This window comes from Rissa tridactyla, chromosome 2, assembly GCF_028500815.1.
Source record: "Rissa tridactyla isolate bRisTri1 chromosome 2, bRisTri1.patW.cur.20221130, whole genome shotgun sequence".
In the NCBI taxonomy this organism is placed as follows: Eukaryota; Metazoa; Chordata; class Aves; order Charadriiformes; family Laridae; genus Rissa; species Rissa tridactyla.
The window spans coordinates 134,709,149-134,726,786 of NC_071467.1; the positions used below are offsets into that span (position 1 = coordinate 134,709,149).

General features: G+C 41.3%; 1 protein-coding gene across 13 annotated transcripts in view; it reads right to left on the bottom strand.

The window, feature by feature from the left end:
- Nucleotides 1-17,638, bottom strand: part of LOC128905016 (histone deacetylase 9) — a 293,946-nt gene that overhangs the window by 91,650 nt on the left and 184,658 nt on the right. For 3 of the 13 annotated variants that reach the window (XM_054190334.1, XM_054190329.1, XM_054190328.1), the window contains exons 1-2: nucleotides 4,434-4,590; nucleotides 3,875-3,937 (exon numbers count right to left, since the gene is read on the bottom strand). The exons of 1 other annotated variant lie outside the window; for it this stretch is intronic. In XM_054190334.1, the coding sequence (XP_054046309.1) occupies nucleotides 3,875-3,937; nucleotides 4,434-4,548 (178 nt within the window). In that variant the 5' untranslated portion in view covers nucleotides 4,549-4,590. Of the gene's footprint in view, nucleotides 1-3,874; nucleotides 4,278-4,433; nucleotides 4,593-17,638 lie in introns of those variants that run through there. 9 more of the 13 variants (XM_054190333.1, XM_054190332.1, XM_054190327.1 and 6 more) reach the window with 6 other exon arrangements.

A 17,638-nucleotide genomic window follows, 5' to 3' on the forward strand; every position in this document is an offset into this window, starting at 1 on the left:
TACGCAGGATTGCGTAACTTGTTCAGGTCACCTGTCAACTCAGTGACGAGCCAAGGCTTTAAGCTCACGATCTCCTTGAACTCCTGATTTTTCAACACAACAGCTTTGAGCAGGAAGCAGAGGATGCCTTATCCAGTAAAAGCCAAGGTGCATCTAGGCAGGCCAGTGCAAGGATGTACGTCAAAGTATGGCCAGTGAACCAAATGTAGCAACTTCACCCTTTGGAAAAACCACACAGTATATTAAATCACCAGAAGTTAAGGAACTCGGCGTTACTTCTTCTTCTACCACCTAAAGATACCATGGCTGGGTAGGTTCCTTCTTCTCCTTCACACAACTAACATCTATATGAGTAATGTGACCCTGCATTAGTTATTTATTGACTGCATTTTAACGAGTGTTCTTCCTACAGACGATGCTTCACCAAATGCTTTTTTTCAAGGACATATATTTTATTACTGATATTCTGCTAAGGTAAGAGTCCACCTGAATGCTAGGGTACACTGTGGCATTGTACGCACATGGAAGGTGAGACTTTTTGGGGTAAAATAAAAGCAACAGCGCAATTAAATAGCACTTCCAGCTAAATAAGAGTCTTTAGACTCCAGATCTACTTTGTAAACTATAAAATAATGATGGTATCAAGTAAGAATGCATCAGCATTGTTTTCTTAAATAAAGATGCACAGCACTTACTGCTGCATTTTAGAGCAACAGCACCAGATGGGAGAATGTAGTTCAGTCTTCTCAAGATAGCTGAAACTGCTCTCTGCAGTAAGGTGTAGGTGTCTGCAAATTACACAGCTTCTTGAGTCAGTGCCGATCTAGATCGCTCCATTCATAATTAGACTTTTGATTGGTACCTATCCAGATCATCTCATTCATAGTATGATTTACAAGCAGGGATGGAGACAGACAGGCAAAGCAGTAATTGAGGGAATACCAGAAGAACTGCTTCATATGACAGAAGTATATCCTATGCCTGCTATTGTCAGAAATTCCTTAGACAGTTTGCTCTGCAAATACATATCCATTGGCCCTTGAATCTGTCCTCTTCAGGGATGGGTCCAGCCCAGTTTAAAAGCAGATTTGCATAATACATGCCCACTGCATCTGGAAACTATCAAACCTAAAAATCCATTGAGTGTTTGTGCTTGTTTCAAAGACTTCAAGAATATCAAGGGTGCCAGCTGTAAATGTTCAGGGATCTGCTCTTTTCTTTAATATGTGCAACTTTTTAACCTGAGCAAAAATCACATACATGTAAATGGAGATAACTTTAAAGTAAGGACACTGTGATAAGCAAAATTCAAATGACTGATTCTAGCTACTCCAAACACTAGAGCAGATCATCATAACCTGTCTATGTCTTTCTCCCCTATATGCAGCATAGAGGGAGACAATACCTGAAAAGTTACCAGGCCTGATCCTCCAAGAACCTGAACTTGAGGGAACTGAAGGTAATTGACAGCAGCACAAAATTCATGTGACATGAATTAAACTGCAGACTATGTACAATGTCAACTACTTGCTGTCTGGTTGTGTATTTTAAAGACCAACAGAAACACTGAGGAATGTTTTTTGTTCTACAGGATATATACTTAAATATCTTTCACCTGGATAATGTTCTCAACTAAGGTTTTGGGTTTGTTTAAAGTCTAAAACCCCACCCTATTCTACTTGGTACTACAGGGGAAATTGTATATGTTATTTGGCCTAATGTAATATCAGTTGAAAATCAACTGTTACATGATATTCTTGTCTCCAGTGAAGAAAAGCAGAGCTATAAACTTACAGAAAATTACCTCCCTTTCTTGTGTTTCAAATGAGAAAATTGCTCTTGCTCAAGCAACATTAGTTGGCAGTTACAAGATAACATGGTAAGCTAAAAAAATAGATTTTTACTTGTGTACAGTTAACTTCAACCTGGGGGGGGGGGAGGGGGAGGAGAGCAGTCAGTCATCTCTTTGACCAATACAAAAGCAGTGGACACCTGCTGAGCTGTTCAGGAAAACCAAAGAAAAGCTGTAATTCTTCAACAAGAGGTCGACACTGTATATGGTTTTGCAGAACTGTAACTCTTTCAGAGAAACTTCTGCTTTTATCCACTGTCTTTGCTAGAGCTTTGTTGTCCATATTCGTAAACAAGTGTTTCACCTGATTTCTGTGCTTGACAAAGGAACTGTAATTGGTGATCAACATCTCTTCTAAGAAATTAGAGAAATAGTAAATTCTTTGAGAGACCCAAAAAGAAACAAACCAATCCAGCAGCTTTACAAAGGAATACAAAAATTGCCAATCTTCAACATTACCAGTTGGAAGTCTCCATTCCCCTTAGGTATTCTCATTATTTTAACCTACACATAATAACTTTTCAATCTCTCATTCCTTTCTTCAGTCTATAATCATTATGAGGTAGCCTTGGCATTCTATATTGAAAAACAATAATCATGAGGTTAAGACTTATCTATGTCTTTTCTAACAGGAAAGATATTACCATTTGACACAATCTCTCAAAATTTACTTTCAAATCTGAAATTAAAAGTCTTCTCTAAAATTGTATATAAGAAAGAAACAATTAAAACTTTAAGTTCTCTTTCTATAAAGCAGGAAAGCAAATAGTTATTTTAAAACAAACAAACAACAAACAAACAAGGGCTCAACAGGTGTACCAAAAAATGTGAAGAGAGTTGTGGTCTACACACATAATTAATCTTAAAAACTGAGAAGAACTTCCAAGTTTTGTGAAAGAAAAAGAAAAAGAAAAAGAAAAAGAAAAAGAAAAAGAAAAAGAAAAAGAAAAAGAAAAAGAAAAAGAAAAAGAAAAAGAAAAAGAAAAAGAAAAAAGAAGAAAAAGAAAGAAAAAAGGAGGTAAACTAAGACTGAAGTACATGTAAACAGTTCAGCCTGCATTCTACATATAGGTGCTCTATAAAGCCAACTTTATGAAAAACAAAGTCAGAAACCTAGGAATAGAAAGATATAAAACATGTAACATTGTGCCCCAAAAGACAAGAGTTTCAGCCCAATAGAAACAGAACTGGAATTCACAGAGCTTAAGAGAGAATGGGCCAGAGTAACCTGAAATTTTGACTTTTTTAGCCTGTCCAAAATGACATTGTATCTGAATGGCAACAATTGTTCCAACTTAATTCATCCTCAGTACATCACTTGTGGGTCTCAAACACAGCTATCAAAGAAACTAGAAAATACAAGGGTAGCTTCAAATACATGAGGAAACAGCCACTGTTCTTTCAGCTCAGCATTGAAATACCTTAATTAAAAAACACATCCAATTTACATCTCAGTGAGTCATTACATATGACTATCATTGCCACGTTCCCAGATATTTTTAAAGTAACAAAATAAGCCATGCATGTTAAAGACATTTTAAAGTAACACTGTAATGAAAAGAGAAAGGGATTAGTGTTAAACTCCCTTTGTATGCAAATTGGAGAAAAGAAAACTCGCAGAAAGAGCAAATCCTGTTTACAACAGACATATGACCAGACCTGCCTATGAGGGGCTGTAACGGCAGCCTCCTGACAAGGGCTGTCTGAGGAAGCCTCTCTCTGTGAATAAGCCGCGAGCCCCATTTTGCAACCACGCAACAAAACAAACAAGGAATCCCAAACTAGATTTCGGTTGGGAGCGTTCTGCTCTGTCTGGAAAGCAGCAGACTGAAGGAGGCAAACTCCCCGCAAAAGCAGCAGCTGCTATCTGACATGCTATCCCAGAGATAATTATTTAACAACAACTTACATAAAGCCCACAAAAATAAAGTCACTTCTTTAAAGGAGGGGTGTTTTCTTGTCGTGCTAGGCTGTATTTTCCCGGCCAGCCACTGAAGTCCGAGGTAGGGAGCTGTCTCTTACCTGAGCTGATCATACTGTGCATTCTTTGCTGAGCCAAGAGCTGTTCGCGTCCAGAAACCCCATCTGAGGAAAAACACGATTCACTCTCGTAAATTGTCTGCAGCATATTCCGACCAGTCTGCACTTCAGCTACACGACAGATTCATCACTGCACTTGCACAGGGGCGTCGGGCACGACCCTCTGCGGTCCTACCTCCTCCAGCGAGGGTTGTAAGAGAATACGCTTCGGCAATTAGCAATGTTTAAGCATTTGCACAAGCATCTATCGGGGCGGGGGGGGGGACACACCACCCCGAATCCCCTCTTGGCAGCCCCCGCCTGCTGGAAGGGAGCCGTCAGAGCGCGGGGGGCTGCGTGCCGCCGAGTTGGAGCAGTTGCCCTCGGGCAGCCAACGGCAGGTGGAAGAAGAAATGAAGAAATATCTCTCTGCGCTTCAGGGCTCTCTGGCGGGGGGGGGTGGGGGGGGGCGGAGGTTGGTGGGCGGGTGGGAAACACAGTCTCTTAAAAACCATCAAAAGCGGCGTAAGCCCTTTTTCCAGGGACGGGGAGCGTGAATTACCCCAGGCCGCAGCAGCGCGGCTGCCCCCCGCGCCCCGCTCCTCTCCTCTCCGCGCCGGGCTGCGGGCGGGCGGTACAAGTTGGCGGGAGCGGCAGCGGCGATAACTCATTTGCATTTGAATCGACACCCGCGTGGCCCAGCGGCGGCAGAAATAGAACAATGGCCGGCCTGAGCCAAAAATAGGTCAAGCACGGCCGGGTGATTGGAGCCTGCATTAATGCGTTTAAAAATACCACAGCAAACACAGCTGTCCGGTCTCTGTCTTTCAAACCGCCGGCCCCCATCGTCCTCCCTCCGCCGCTCGGCCTCGAGCGCCGTTAACCCCTTCCCCCTGCCCGGCCCGTCTCGGTGGGGAGAAGCCAGCGAGGGAGGGAAGGGAAGGCAGGCAGCGGGACAGACCCCGCTCCTCGCCCGGCACTATCCCCTCTCCCTCCCTGCCCTCCCCCTGGGGAGTATTTTGGGAAAAGCGAGCAAAAACGCCGCGGCCGCTGTATCGGTCCTAAAATAACGCCGGGAGGTTCTGCTGGCAGAGTGTGGTTTCTGCCTCGCCCACGCGCAGCCATCCTGCTGTTCTATTTTTGCTGCCCGTTTCTCTGGCTACGCCGCAGTTGGCTTCGGCGGGGGAGCCGGGCTGCTGCCTGCTGGCTGCGGGACCCGCGGCCGCCTCGGCAGAGGACATTTCTGAAGCTAACAGGGCCGGGAAGGGGGGGCGGGAGCAGAAGGTGGGGGCAGATGTTAACGAGGGACCAGGCTTTGTGTGCGCGGTTATAAGCAGCCCTTCCGTATTTAGCACGCTTGATATAATTCTTATAGTAAGTCACCAGTTGTGGCACAGCATGTTAGACACGCTTACCGACAAGGCGCTATTCGGTTGACTTGCTAAAATTTGGAGAGGGGCTGAGCGGCTCGCGCTTATTTTTAGAAGCATTAGGCAATTTGTGCGGCATCTTTCTGAGTCTTACAAGATGATGTGGTTTCAGGAGAGCAGCGTTTGACAGCGTATCAGACAAGAGCACCGTGCTCCTCTGCGTCTCGGCAGGTTTCATGCATGCTATGTGCAGTGTATTTTTCATAATGATATCTCAAAAGTTGCGTATCTTGTTTGCTGATTAATACACCTACACGTAGATAAGTCTCATTTCACTTTTACAGATGGTACTCTACTTCTCTGGCTCCTGCTCTGCCTTACAGCACTTACACAGGTGACCAAAGCCCGTCACTACCTATGCATATGACACAGCAGCCTGACCACCCACCTACCAAAATTACGAGTCCACTTCCACGTCCCTGGTCTAGGGGAGCAATAATGGCCACCGACACGATTCCTCACTGTAATCAAGAAGCCTATACAGAGGTTGCCTCAGAGCTTTCCAGAAATCCACCAAATTCTCAACTACCTCCAGCACCTTTTGCTAGTAAAGACTCAAGAATCCACCCAATACTTGAGGCTCGGTTCTGCCTTTTGGCAAAGGATCGTCTGTCCGCTCTTCAATTAACACAACAGATCACAGCCAAGGGCATTTTTTTTTTTTAAACTTCTCACAATTGTGTTACCAAAGAAAAGATTCACAATAACAAAGTATTGTGCCACTCCTGTGATGTCTGGATACTTGATGGCGGCACCTGGTACGTCTGTGGCTCAAGTCTCCTCCATCATCCAAAGTCTTTGCTTCCTCCATGTGCCAAATGACCTGGTCCTACTGAGAGTCAGGATCCATCCCCTGGACAGATGGAGACCGCAGCAGCTGACAAGGAGGTTTTCCATACAGGATCCTCAAGTTAGCACCTATCACTGCTCGACAGTCCCATCTCCTTGCCTTCTGTCCCCCCTACCCCCAGTTTTCCCCGGGAGGACTCCTCCTGGGGCAGCAGCGAAGCTCTGCAGACAGCTCTGGGCGCAGACACAGGCAGTGGCAGCACAGCGACAGGTAGGGCGTTACAGTGCGAGACAGGGCATGAACATCACACATACCATCGTACTAGTGACAGCTGACAATTGGGTATTGTGAACAGTCTTCTCTTGAAAATAAAAATACCCAAATGTTTTGTGGGAAATACATAGGTACTGACGGTCCAGGGCAGAAGATGTTCAACACGAATGCAAGGGGCACCACCAGTAGAAACAGAAATCTTCTCTAGCATAGAAAAAAGCTTTTTATAGACAGAAGTAAATAAAAAAGTAGAATTGCTTATGCCCTTGAGACAACCAGAACATGACCCTGTTTAGTGATTCAGCACCTCAAAATAATCAAGTCTCGTATTACAGGGAAACGCTGGAGGAATAAGTTAAAAACAGGTCAGAACACGGAAAATGCTGGAGTGTGGGATCCTGGTATTAGGTACCCATACATGTTTATAACTTCTTCTATATGCAGCTGCATTTTTAAAGATAGCATTCACAGCTCTAACTGACTTCAAATATTTCAGTAACTAAATAAAAGCCAACTGTTTTCAAGAGCAGAAAACGTACGTTCAGATATTTAGCTGCAACTGTTCTTAATTTTGGCGTACGTATTTTAAACGGACAGACATATAAACTATCTTATGTTAGCTAATTCACAGACCATAGTAACTACAGCACTGTGCTTTATATTTTAGATTATATATAAAAATTGTATCAAAATATTTTACTTATGAAGTCAGCTACCCCAAAGGTAGGGCTTTTACAACCTGAATTCTTCCGACTCGCTTCGATGTACTGTGGGCCTTCTTTGGTACACGCTTAGCTTTAAAACACGTGTGTAAATCCATCCCTTTTCAACACAACATTTAAGCACATGCTCAAATTCTATTGATCGCAACAGAATTTAAACACATAGTTAAACACTTTGCTGAGTCAGCCCAGCCTTTAACTGCATGATCACGTAAGTTTAAATAGCTCCTTTAGAGTCCCACAGGGGAAGGATAAAGGGTTCATGCCTGAAGAAAATCTGGTTTTTATTTTTAAAGCTATGGATGTTATAAGGTGACATTTTCATACAGGAACATGAGGGGTTTTGTTCTGTTTTTTCAAATGCATTTCCTAACCTTGGAGAACTTTAATGACACTGTAGGTAAGAGTAAACTGTTGAAATGATTTAGCGCTGCTGAGGTGACGCTAAATGCAATCAGCAACTTTATAGAAAATGTAAGGCATGTTAGTAGCACTAAGATCTCATTACGAGGGTTTCACAATGTGTTTCTCTTATTTGCCTTCTGAGTTGCTAAAAACAAATAAATATAAGGAAATTAAATCTGGAAACCGTGTTACTGCAACATTAAGACTGAGAAATTAAGCACTCAAATTAGAAAGAGCTAAGATTTCTACTGCATTATTAACTCTGCAACATTATAATTAAGTAGCACTTTTCTTACTTTCCTTGTTAAGTACAAACAGTATATTACTGTTTGTTTTTAGCATATCCCATTTCTCACTCACGTTATTCTGGAGCATAGCCTTCATTAATATTAATAGCTTAGTTTCAACTTGTGCAGTTCTCTTACTTGTAAATGAATCCTTGCATAGATTCTCCTGCCACATTGCGCAATGGTATCATATAAATATTACATACAAAATGAAATAAAGAGATGTTCTCTAGCTTCTAGTCCTATGCTTAAATAAGGATACCACAGTCTTACAGGTGTCTCATTCAACCTTCCTTCAGCCCCTTATTTCATTCGGCAAGTTTTCTGTGAAAAGGCATTGAGTAATAACATGCATCAACATCCAACAATGCATAAACAAGTGGGAGCTAAATTAAGGTTGCATGGGTAATATTAAATCTGGCCTATTTCAGTACTCGAGTTTTAAGTTCTAATCTCTGCAGCCTAAAGAGGTCCTAACTATTTTTTGTATATCTAATCACCAGGATTTAAAAAAAAAAAAAAAGAAAAAAATTAACTATTGTATAGAACAGATGTTTCTGTAGCCACAGTTCATTAGATACCATTAGTACCATGTGAAACCCAAACATCCAGCATAAATTACTACAGCTTATGCTAGAGGATTAACTAGGCTAACGAACAGCAGAAGACTATTACCACAGAGAAGCAGATGGTTTGGGAGCAGAAAGAAATCAGGGGAGATGCTCAAGCGTTCTGGTTCTGCTCCCTCCTGGAACTAAGGCATCGTATTCCAAACCCCTGAGGGAGTAAAAATGAATAACTTAATCCATGTACTCTGCTTGGAAAGATGTAGAGCGGGAACGTCTCTGATTAGTTTTCTGTGTAGCAAGCCTTTGGCGTTGCCTGTGCAGGAATACGTGTTGCTTTTTCTCTGCAGTGCTGTGAACCCACGGGACGGGCATTTTTCAAGTGAGGACGAAAATGCGATTCTACTCGTGCTTAAACTCAATTCAAGCTTCAAAGGAATTTTCTGGGACAAAGAAAGACGTATCTCTAGCTTTAGGGGATTTCGTGACAGACAATGGGAGAATAAAACTTTACAAAGTTTTGAGGATAAGGAGCGTTACACTAGACAAATGTATGGGTCTCTACCGTCTCTCGTGTAACAATTCAGAGAGCCTTGCAGCTTTCTCATGCAAATTAGCTCAGGGTTTCTGGAACTAGCTGATGACTTATCACTTCTTTCTCCTCTTAAAATATGTCTTTCCATTCACATAAATAAGTCTACTAGAAATTAAGTCCTAGATTCAGAACAACACCTCAACAACACACGCTTGATTATAAGCACAAGGCTGAAGTTAAGCATATGCTTAAGAGCTTCATAAATTCAAGGGTACTTTCCTGAATCACAAAGTTCAAATAATTAAAAAAAACTCCACAAAACAGAGAGAGCTGTCAAATAAATAAATAATATTTAGGTTTGGAAATACATACATGATGCAATTATTCTGCTGACACAGTTAGTTATCAGGTTGGAACTAAAATCTCCATATTTTGCGTCAAGGCGGAGGTAAATTGCATACAGCCAGTACAGGCCATGTAGCCAAAAGCAATGTCAGATATTGACAAATGCCTCAGACCAGCAAAGCACTTTGCCCCTTTTATGCCATTACATGAGGCAAGTAGAGATATGAGCAGTATGAGATTTGCCAGGTCTTCCACATTGATGCCCAGCTTTCTTAGAGAGACGCTAGTGCGTACGTGGACTGCGTCTGTCACGTATAGCACTAGACACACAGGGATGGACATACATAAAGCAACCTTAGAGCACATAACCTATGGCAGCTTGCAATACATAACCCGTAGCAGCTTGCAGCATGTTCAGGGTACTTGAGGCATTTCAAGCTTGTTTCACATCTAGTGAGCAGATAATCTGTACCGCCATACAGCGTTTTGCCTAAGATTTCCTGATGGTGGGTAGCCGAGCAGGGCAGGTCAACCAGCCTGGACACTGAGAGTTCCTGGACGACACGCTACTAAGTCCCTATGGCTGGAGAACCAAGAGAAACGCCACCTCCAGCTTGTAATATATGCCTGGTTAAAGTGGTTTTGGGGATTTAAGCCAAGAAATGTAGGCCATGCTTGCTGCCTGGAGAACTGCACTGTGAAAACCAATGGCTATGCGAAGGATTTAGGATCACAGCAGAAGACAGCCAACTAAATATGAGCTCCTAGGATGTCACTGGGACTAAAAAGGATAATAAAATCCTTGGATGTAACAACAAGGTTATACTGAGTAACAGTAGGGAGGTGATAGGCATATACCAAAGAGTATATTCTTGGGATACTGTAACTTGAAAAACTAAGGATGGGTAGCCATGCCACAAGAACAAAATAAGTTTGGAAAACCATTGGAAATTGGAATCTCAAAGACCTGAGATACTAAGTTTAGTGAAGAAGTTCAGGGGTGTCTTGGCACTGTCTGTATATGCACAGGACAAGGTGTGCAGTGGTGTAGTAAAATGCTCTCCATTTTAAGAAGCAAGGCTTTAAGAAAAAGCCATTGATTAGAAAATTCAATCCCGAAGTGGGCACACATTTTAAACACGTTTTAACCACTGCAGCAATTTATAAATGAGCTTTACATCAGTAGCAGCCATGTCCGTGGAAAGAAAGCTCTAACACTTCTGTAGCACAAACTTAAGGTAGGTTTTGTTGTAGGACTCCAAGTTACACAGGACAGACCTGGTGATCACAGGGGTACCTTCAAAGCTACTAAGAACTAGTAAGAATTACTACTTAACTGATAGGAATAATAAGAAGTAAACAGAATAATTTTTCCTACACCAGAAGTAATTTTCTTCTTTCAAATCACCCTCTCCTGAAAAGCAGGTTTATAATTTTTACAAAAGTAGGACAATGCAGTGGACTCTAAACAACTTGGAAAAAAAAGAGAACCTTCGTGAAAAAAAAAACTAAATGTGTTTGCGCTGCTTTGCTGTTCAAAGATGCCCTTTTAAGTCAAAGAATTAGATCTCTAAAGTAGAGTCTTTCTAAATCCAGGCTTGGATTCATGGAGGGATGAGGTGACTTTTACATTACATGCTACAACCTCACTATAAAGCTACCTATGTGGATTGGGACAACAATTTCTCTGTTAAATTTTGAAGCAAGTCAGAGTTTTTCTTAAATATCAAGCAATTAGAGAACTGCCACTACAAGCCATTGGAGGCTTAGCCAAGAAAAAATATTTTACATAAAGCATTAAAAAGGTCCCGCTTTAACGTGTGGGCTGAGGAATGGACCTGAGATGTCAGGCCAGGCGTTGGGCTGTGGGCACATGCCAGTCTCTGCCGCTGCGCTACCCCTGAACTTGGGAGCTACTTCCTCTCCCACCTCCTCTATCCCTGAACTTGGGAGCATTCAAACACATGGAGAAACAGCGCTACACGCACAAACACGCCTCTGAGAGCAGTAACAAATTGACTGCTACTGTGCTATGAAAAGGTCACATCTCCTGCCGGTCAATAATGTAGTTATGAAACCACACGAAACCCTCCTGGTTAGCCGGACCAGGAAGGCAGCAAAGTTCAGTGCCGGTTCTCTCCTGTTGTTTTCAAAATATTTCAGTGAACCCAGATGCAGTTTTCATTTAACTTTCTTCCTTGCCTTGAACTCTGATAAGGAACAGAACTGCAAACCAAAACGTTATCAGTACACCAGCTTGGGAGCTGTTTTTACTGTGCTGGTGAATTTGGAGCAATGCTAAAAGGACAAAGCTGTGACTTTAGTGGGTGAACTGTAATTGTTTTGCCTGACTTCAGTAGAAGCAGGATTTCTCCCAAAGAGCAATATGATCTTAATTTTCCTTGCGGAAGCAACAAATTTATAGGCTGCAAAAGAGAAAATAAATCAAAATACTATTGAAAGCAAGGTTTCACAATTCTGAAAGGAAACACATTTCAACTAAATATAACTTCTCTCTTTAGCTATGTAAACCGCCTTGAAAATCTTCATACAGCTACTTACTGCAACTGAAAATAACTTTATAATACACTATGATACTGCCAAAATGTGTCACAAACTTGACTTTTGTAAATACAAGTATCCAACTGGTATTCCTACGGCCAGAATCAGCCCCAAGAAGGCTTTTATCCATACTTCAAGCTCATTTAGACAAATCATGCAACCTTTGATTTGCTGGGCAGTCTGTCCCATGGACAGGATGAAACAAATGGAGATGGAGGGTACAGCAAGTGCCCAGCAAAGCCACCACTCAGCAGGCAGATGCATGCGAGCAGCTGCAGCTGGTGCTTCCACGTGTCCCTCATCCACCCTGACTCTGTTTCTTGGTAGCCAGAGGCAAGTGCTCAAGCTCTCTAGGACAAAGGTGCAAGACATCCCAAGTGTTCTGGAAGGAGAACTGAGGTCTCCTTCCAGTTTTCTGGAAGGAGAACTGTTCACAAAAGAACAGTTGTTCTGAGCCTTAAACCACTATGCAATGGCTAAAAAAATGCACAGGACAGAACTGATAATTTGCATTGAAAGCATGGGGAACCAGGATGAACACACATTGAGTCCATGTTCAGACAACAGTCCCATTCTAATCAACTCTAATCAGGTATATTTATATCTTGCAAAGAGTCTGGGAGGGGAAAGCTCTTATATTCACTTCAATCTGAAGTGCTGCTGGGAAAGGGCAATCCAAAAATGAATTAATAAATTAAAAGTAATTCGCAAATGCTGGAATCCCAATGCTACAAGCAGAGATGACAGACTGTTTTAGATGAGCTTGAGCTTCTGAGCGGTCAAAAAATAGGATCAAACTTGGGCTCAGGGCCTGTTCTAAAAATAGCACAGCTCTATAGCAGCCATCTACGCATTTCATATTCGGTCAATTGGTAGTCGAGATCAGGATGGCAGGATAGGTGACAATGGCAGGAAAACAAAATCTTTCAGTCAACAAATCAGAGGTTCTACACCATCACAAGACAGGTCTCACGTACGTCATTAGTCATGGATGGACCGGCCTGTGTACGTTATGATTGCACTTCCAGCCCTTTTCCCTGCTTGTTAAAGCAGTTGCCAATGAAATAGCTGCTAAGAACATTTCCCTGAGGTTTGGAATAGATTTTTTTTTTAATTTTAAATCTGAAATTAATGCAATTAAAGGGTTATCATCAGTCTATGAAAAATTGAGTGTGTTTTCAGCAGCCCACAATATAATGCTGTACACAGGCTAAGTCACAGTTTTGTCTAAAAGTAACGAGCGACAAAAGCTGGACTGTTCAACATAGCAGGTATCACCCATGGACTACGTCCACAGGAATGAATAAATAAATTACAACCTAGATTCTCTTAAACCTTAATTGTATTCTCCATCTTCTCTCCTCACCTCTGCCAGTATTCCAGCAAAAAAGAAAAGCTAAAAAGGTGGAGACAGAAAACTCAGACAACTAAAAAGTGCATATATGGTTCGCAAATGGTTTACTTGCCGTAACTAAGGAAGCTTTCTATGTCTCAGAAGACAAAGGAAGATAACTAAAGCTATGAGTCTGGTTTTCTGTTATCTGATAAAGGAGTGCAGCAAAATTGGGCACCGCCTTAACTAAAAATAACTGTAATTATAAGGCTGAAAAAACCCCACATAAGTAAATTACCAGTGTGATGAAACAGGCTTAAGCTTGGTCAGGCTTTATGTTTTCTTTTTAATTGCCAGTAAGAATACTTCTAAAAATAGCATCCTTGTGCTTTACGATATTAATTTGTTTACCATTCTAAAAAATGCTTTTCTCCTTTTTCGGACTATACACAAATGTGACAACTTTGCATTTAAGAAGTAATGTACTTGAAGTAACACAGCAGAGCTGGTTTTTTTTAGACAACTTCAAAGAACATGCTACTGTTAGCTATCTAATCACAACATTTTCTTTCGATCAATACTCACAGGCATACAAAGTGCATATCTCTTAGAGACCTTATACGTGTAAGTCGTGTGTGTGTGTATAAAAATATGAACAATGTGCTTTCAGCTACTGGTGGCACACACCACAGCTGAAATACTAAAGGGCACATACATTGACGTAAACAAAAAAATAAAGCTGAAAGGTACATAAGCAAGTGTCTAGCTTAAAACATGTGATGATTGAGTATTTTATTGACTTGGGGCCTAAATCATTACATTCACTTTTGTTCATTTAGTGTCCTCTCAGATGCAGCAGAAAGCCTCCAGCAATTCAGAGAGGCAGCATGCTATTCTGGGACCCATCAGAAAATGAATGAGTTGAGAAGTTGAGCAACTAACTATATTTGCAAGGGGAAATCTCCAAGGCATACCTACCAACAAGAATTTCAGGCTAGAAATACACTAGGATGGTTGCCAACAGAAATATTTCATCAGTCAGTCTTTTGCAGTACTGTGGCTCCCATCTCAATTGTGCCAAGTTATTTAGCACTGCAGACACCAGCAACCAACACGTTTGGTAACTGCTTTAATTCCTCCCTTTTTCTGGCATTCAGCTGTTTTGTGATACTTTGTCTTCTGATCCAAAGACCATAAGCTTGTCACAGGATGCTAAGGATGTGCGTTGTACTCTTGCGGTGGGAGGAGAGAAAGAAGGCGTAGAGATTGTCAGAAGACCCTTAGTGGCTACATAACCCCTACAGAGGAGTGGAGCAGCTGTGGAGGGTTGGACTGAATGATCATGGTAACTCCTTCAGCCACTTCTTCTCAAGTGGCATTGGGAACTACTGTGTTTCTAGGCAGTGTATGATTCCAAGGACAGCCACTTCTCCAGCACAAATGCTCTTATTTAGGACATGTGCCCTAAGTAAGACTGTGTCCTAGATAAGACCATGTGTACTAAACAACATATTTAAGGAACATCTAAATCAAACCAGCTACTGCAGCAGTCTTAGCGCCGCTGCACTGCGAACAAACAGTAGAATGATGTTTGCCTGGATGGGACACGGGGGCCCCACTGGCAACACCATGTCAAGGAATTCCCTATGTGGTCCCACTCCTCTCCTGTCCTTATCCAGCATGGCAAGGTTTTACATGTATCCATTCATTCATTCATTCATTCATTCCAAAGGAAAACAGATCAGTTTTCCAATGCAGCTCAAAAAGCACAGGCAACAAGAGCAAGATCCCAAAAACACAAGCACAAGAACTTTTTATTGTCACCAGGTCCTCTGCCTCATCAAGCCACAAGGACAGTGACAGGAGTTCAAAGTACTCCTGACAGTGCTGTACTACCCCAGAACTCCACCAGTGGCATGACCGGGATTCAAGAGGACTTGCATCTTGAAGAGATTGATAAATCACATAAAATCTTTGCAGACAAGCCAATATATATAATCATCATAAATGACTACCCACACTAGCCAACACCTTTAAAGGTATGCACAAAGTCAACAGCAGATGTATTTTGAACACTATGGGGATTAAAAAAAAAGTTTAGAAGTCCAAAGTTTTTTTAAAAACCCAAGTTTCTAACAATTTGTGGTCATGATGGTATAGATCTAAATTGCATTAGTTAATAAACAATTAAGGTCTCCTTTGAAAAGGAGAACAGTATTCTTCAATTACTTTCTATACAGTACAAACTGCATTTTCTGAAGATGCAGAAAATGGAATATTGGGTTAAGTAACTTCCACACGACTTCGGCTGATGCCTTTACTTTTCATAAAATTTCAGACTAAATTTAGGCTCCCTTAAGACTTAGACTGTTTCCTCCCCATCTTTCAATGCCCATGTGTAAAACTCCCCCACCAGTGCATAATTTTCCTGTCCTAGAGGAGGCAGCAATCAGAACGTGTCATTTGTGCACTGAGAGGGCAAAGGGACGTTCACGACTCTGCTGGCGTCATAGGAGAGGCTGATAAACAATCCATATCATTTGGCCACCCCATTTGATAAGCTTTACATTTATTTTTGTCATCTGCACAAGAGAAAAGCGATACACAATAAGGCTTGTTATATGTTACTCTGCTCGACACACAGACTTGCAGAGAACTAATTTTGTCCATCATTACAATTAATAATACAGTTTTCAAATTTTCATTTTGGAGACAAGATATGACAATATCCTTTCTGATCTGAAAAAGGATTGAATCCTTATCCTCTTGGAAAGTGTGGCATCATTACATGATTTCACATACAACCCAGCAAACCAGCCTGAGCACGTCTCGTGCCGTTCACTGTCATGTGGAGCCAATAATCTATTTCTGACTCACACGGGTGGCCTGTTCCCATATTTGACAAGGTAACATTTGTCCCTCTACCTGGAGCAACGTAATTCTTCACTGGCAGAAAGTGATACCTCCAAAAGTCTTCGTCTGGCAGTACCAAGAAGGAAATTTGCATTTCATTCACATACAGAAAGGAAATACCTGCTAGATATATACAAAACCCTAGTGGACTTTTTTGTTTGATTTTTTTTTTTTCTTATAGTTTCCTACTTTTCCTGTGTTAACACTGAAGAAGATCATGTGAAATTTTTTACATCTGTGTATTTATCATATATTTCTTAAAAGTTCCCATGGGGTATGTTTAATGAATGTTTAAAAAAGAAAATGATGGTCTAGTTGGTTGTTAGGGCACTCAGGTTTTAGCACCCTTGAGCTGAAGTCACCAATCACAGATTTCCAGTGATCAGACATGCCATGATGCTTTGTGTTGCACGTCCCCATTGGTCAAACAGGAACAAATAGCAGTATATTCCACATCATTACTATTTAGAGGACAAGTGCTTTAAGGGTGCTCAAACATCATGGAAGTGAAGAGCATACACTTTCATTCGGCCAAAGTATTTTTGCCAGACTACTTCTACAGCGCACAGTCAGTTAAGAAATGGTAATCTGTGTCATTCCACAGGGAGCTGGCAAGGCTCTGATTACTGTTCATGACTATCAATGCTTTTTAAAGCCTGTATCATTTCAGATAGCTGATTATTACCAAAATAAAATTGCATGTGATTTCCCTGAACCACAGGAAAAGCTGTTTTTTCCTCAAAAGTTAGAGACAAGCACAAAAAGGCTGTGCTTTTTTTATTTCAAAAGCATTTTGTTTTTACCTGTGTTCCCTTAACTTGTTCTTCTCTTCAGAACATTTTATGTAGTTCTGTAAACAGAACACTGCCACTTGCAAAAAAACACAGCTAAAAAGAAGTTTCTTATGTCTCTCTCTAGGTTCCCAGGCTTACAGCTTAAGAGATATTTCTATTCACAAGGAGAAACAAGACGGCTTAGCAACAGCTGTGGCAAGGAGTGAAACTCATGTAGACACTAAATGCCTGATGTCTACAAAAAAAATTGTCTACTTTAGCTCAAGATAATGCGTTTTAAAAAAAAAAATAATCTAAAAACCAAACACATGCCTTTGGGCAAACATTTCTGTCTTTGAATTTGTTGTACATTGATGAAATAATGAGATCAACTGAAGGACTTTTTTTCTCCACTCAGCTGAAGCTGTGGTCATACACACCTGCTCCCTTTATTTCATCTCCAGCACAGACCTGGCACAGGCACTTAGTTTTCAGTCTATTTTGGGTATGAGGATATTTGAACAATGATTGACCATGATAAACTGCCTCTGCTCTAGTCAACATTAGACTAGCCAGTCCTCTTTATACCCTTCCCATGAGTCTGGAAACCTCACTTGCAAATAGAGGTAAACGTTTCTGTAGGATTTTCCTTTTTAAACTGAACAGAAGAACAGTCTTTGTATTGTCGTGGGGCCCATGTTTATAAATGTCATCTTTTCCTTCTGCATCATCAAAAAGGTTGATGTTTTCCAAGAGAAAATTAGTAACGGATGACCATTTTTTTCTATGTCTTTCCTTTCTTGCTGTTAGTCTCTCTTCAGTTATTGCAGACA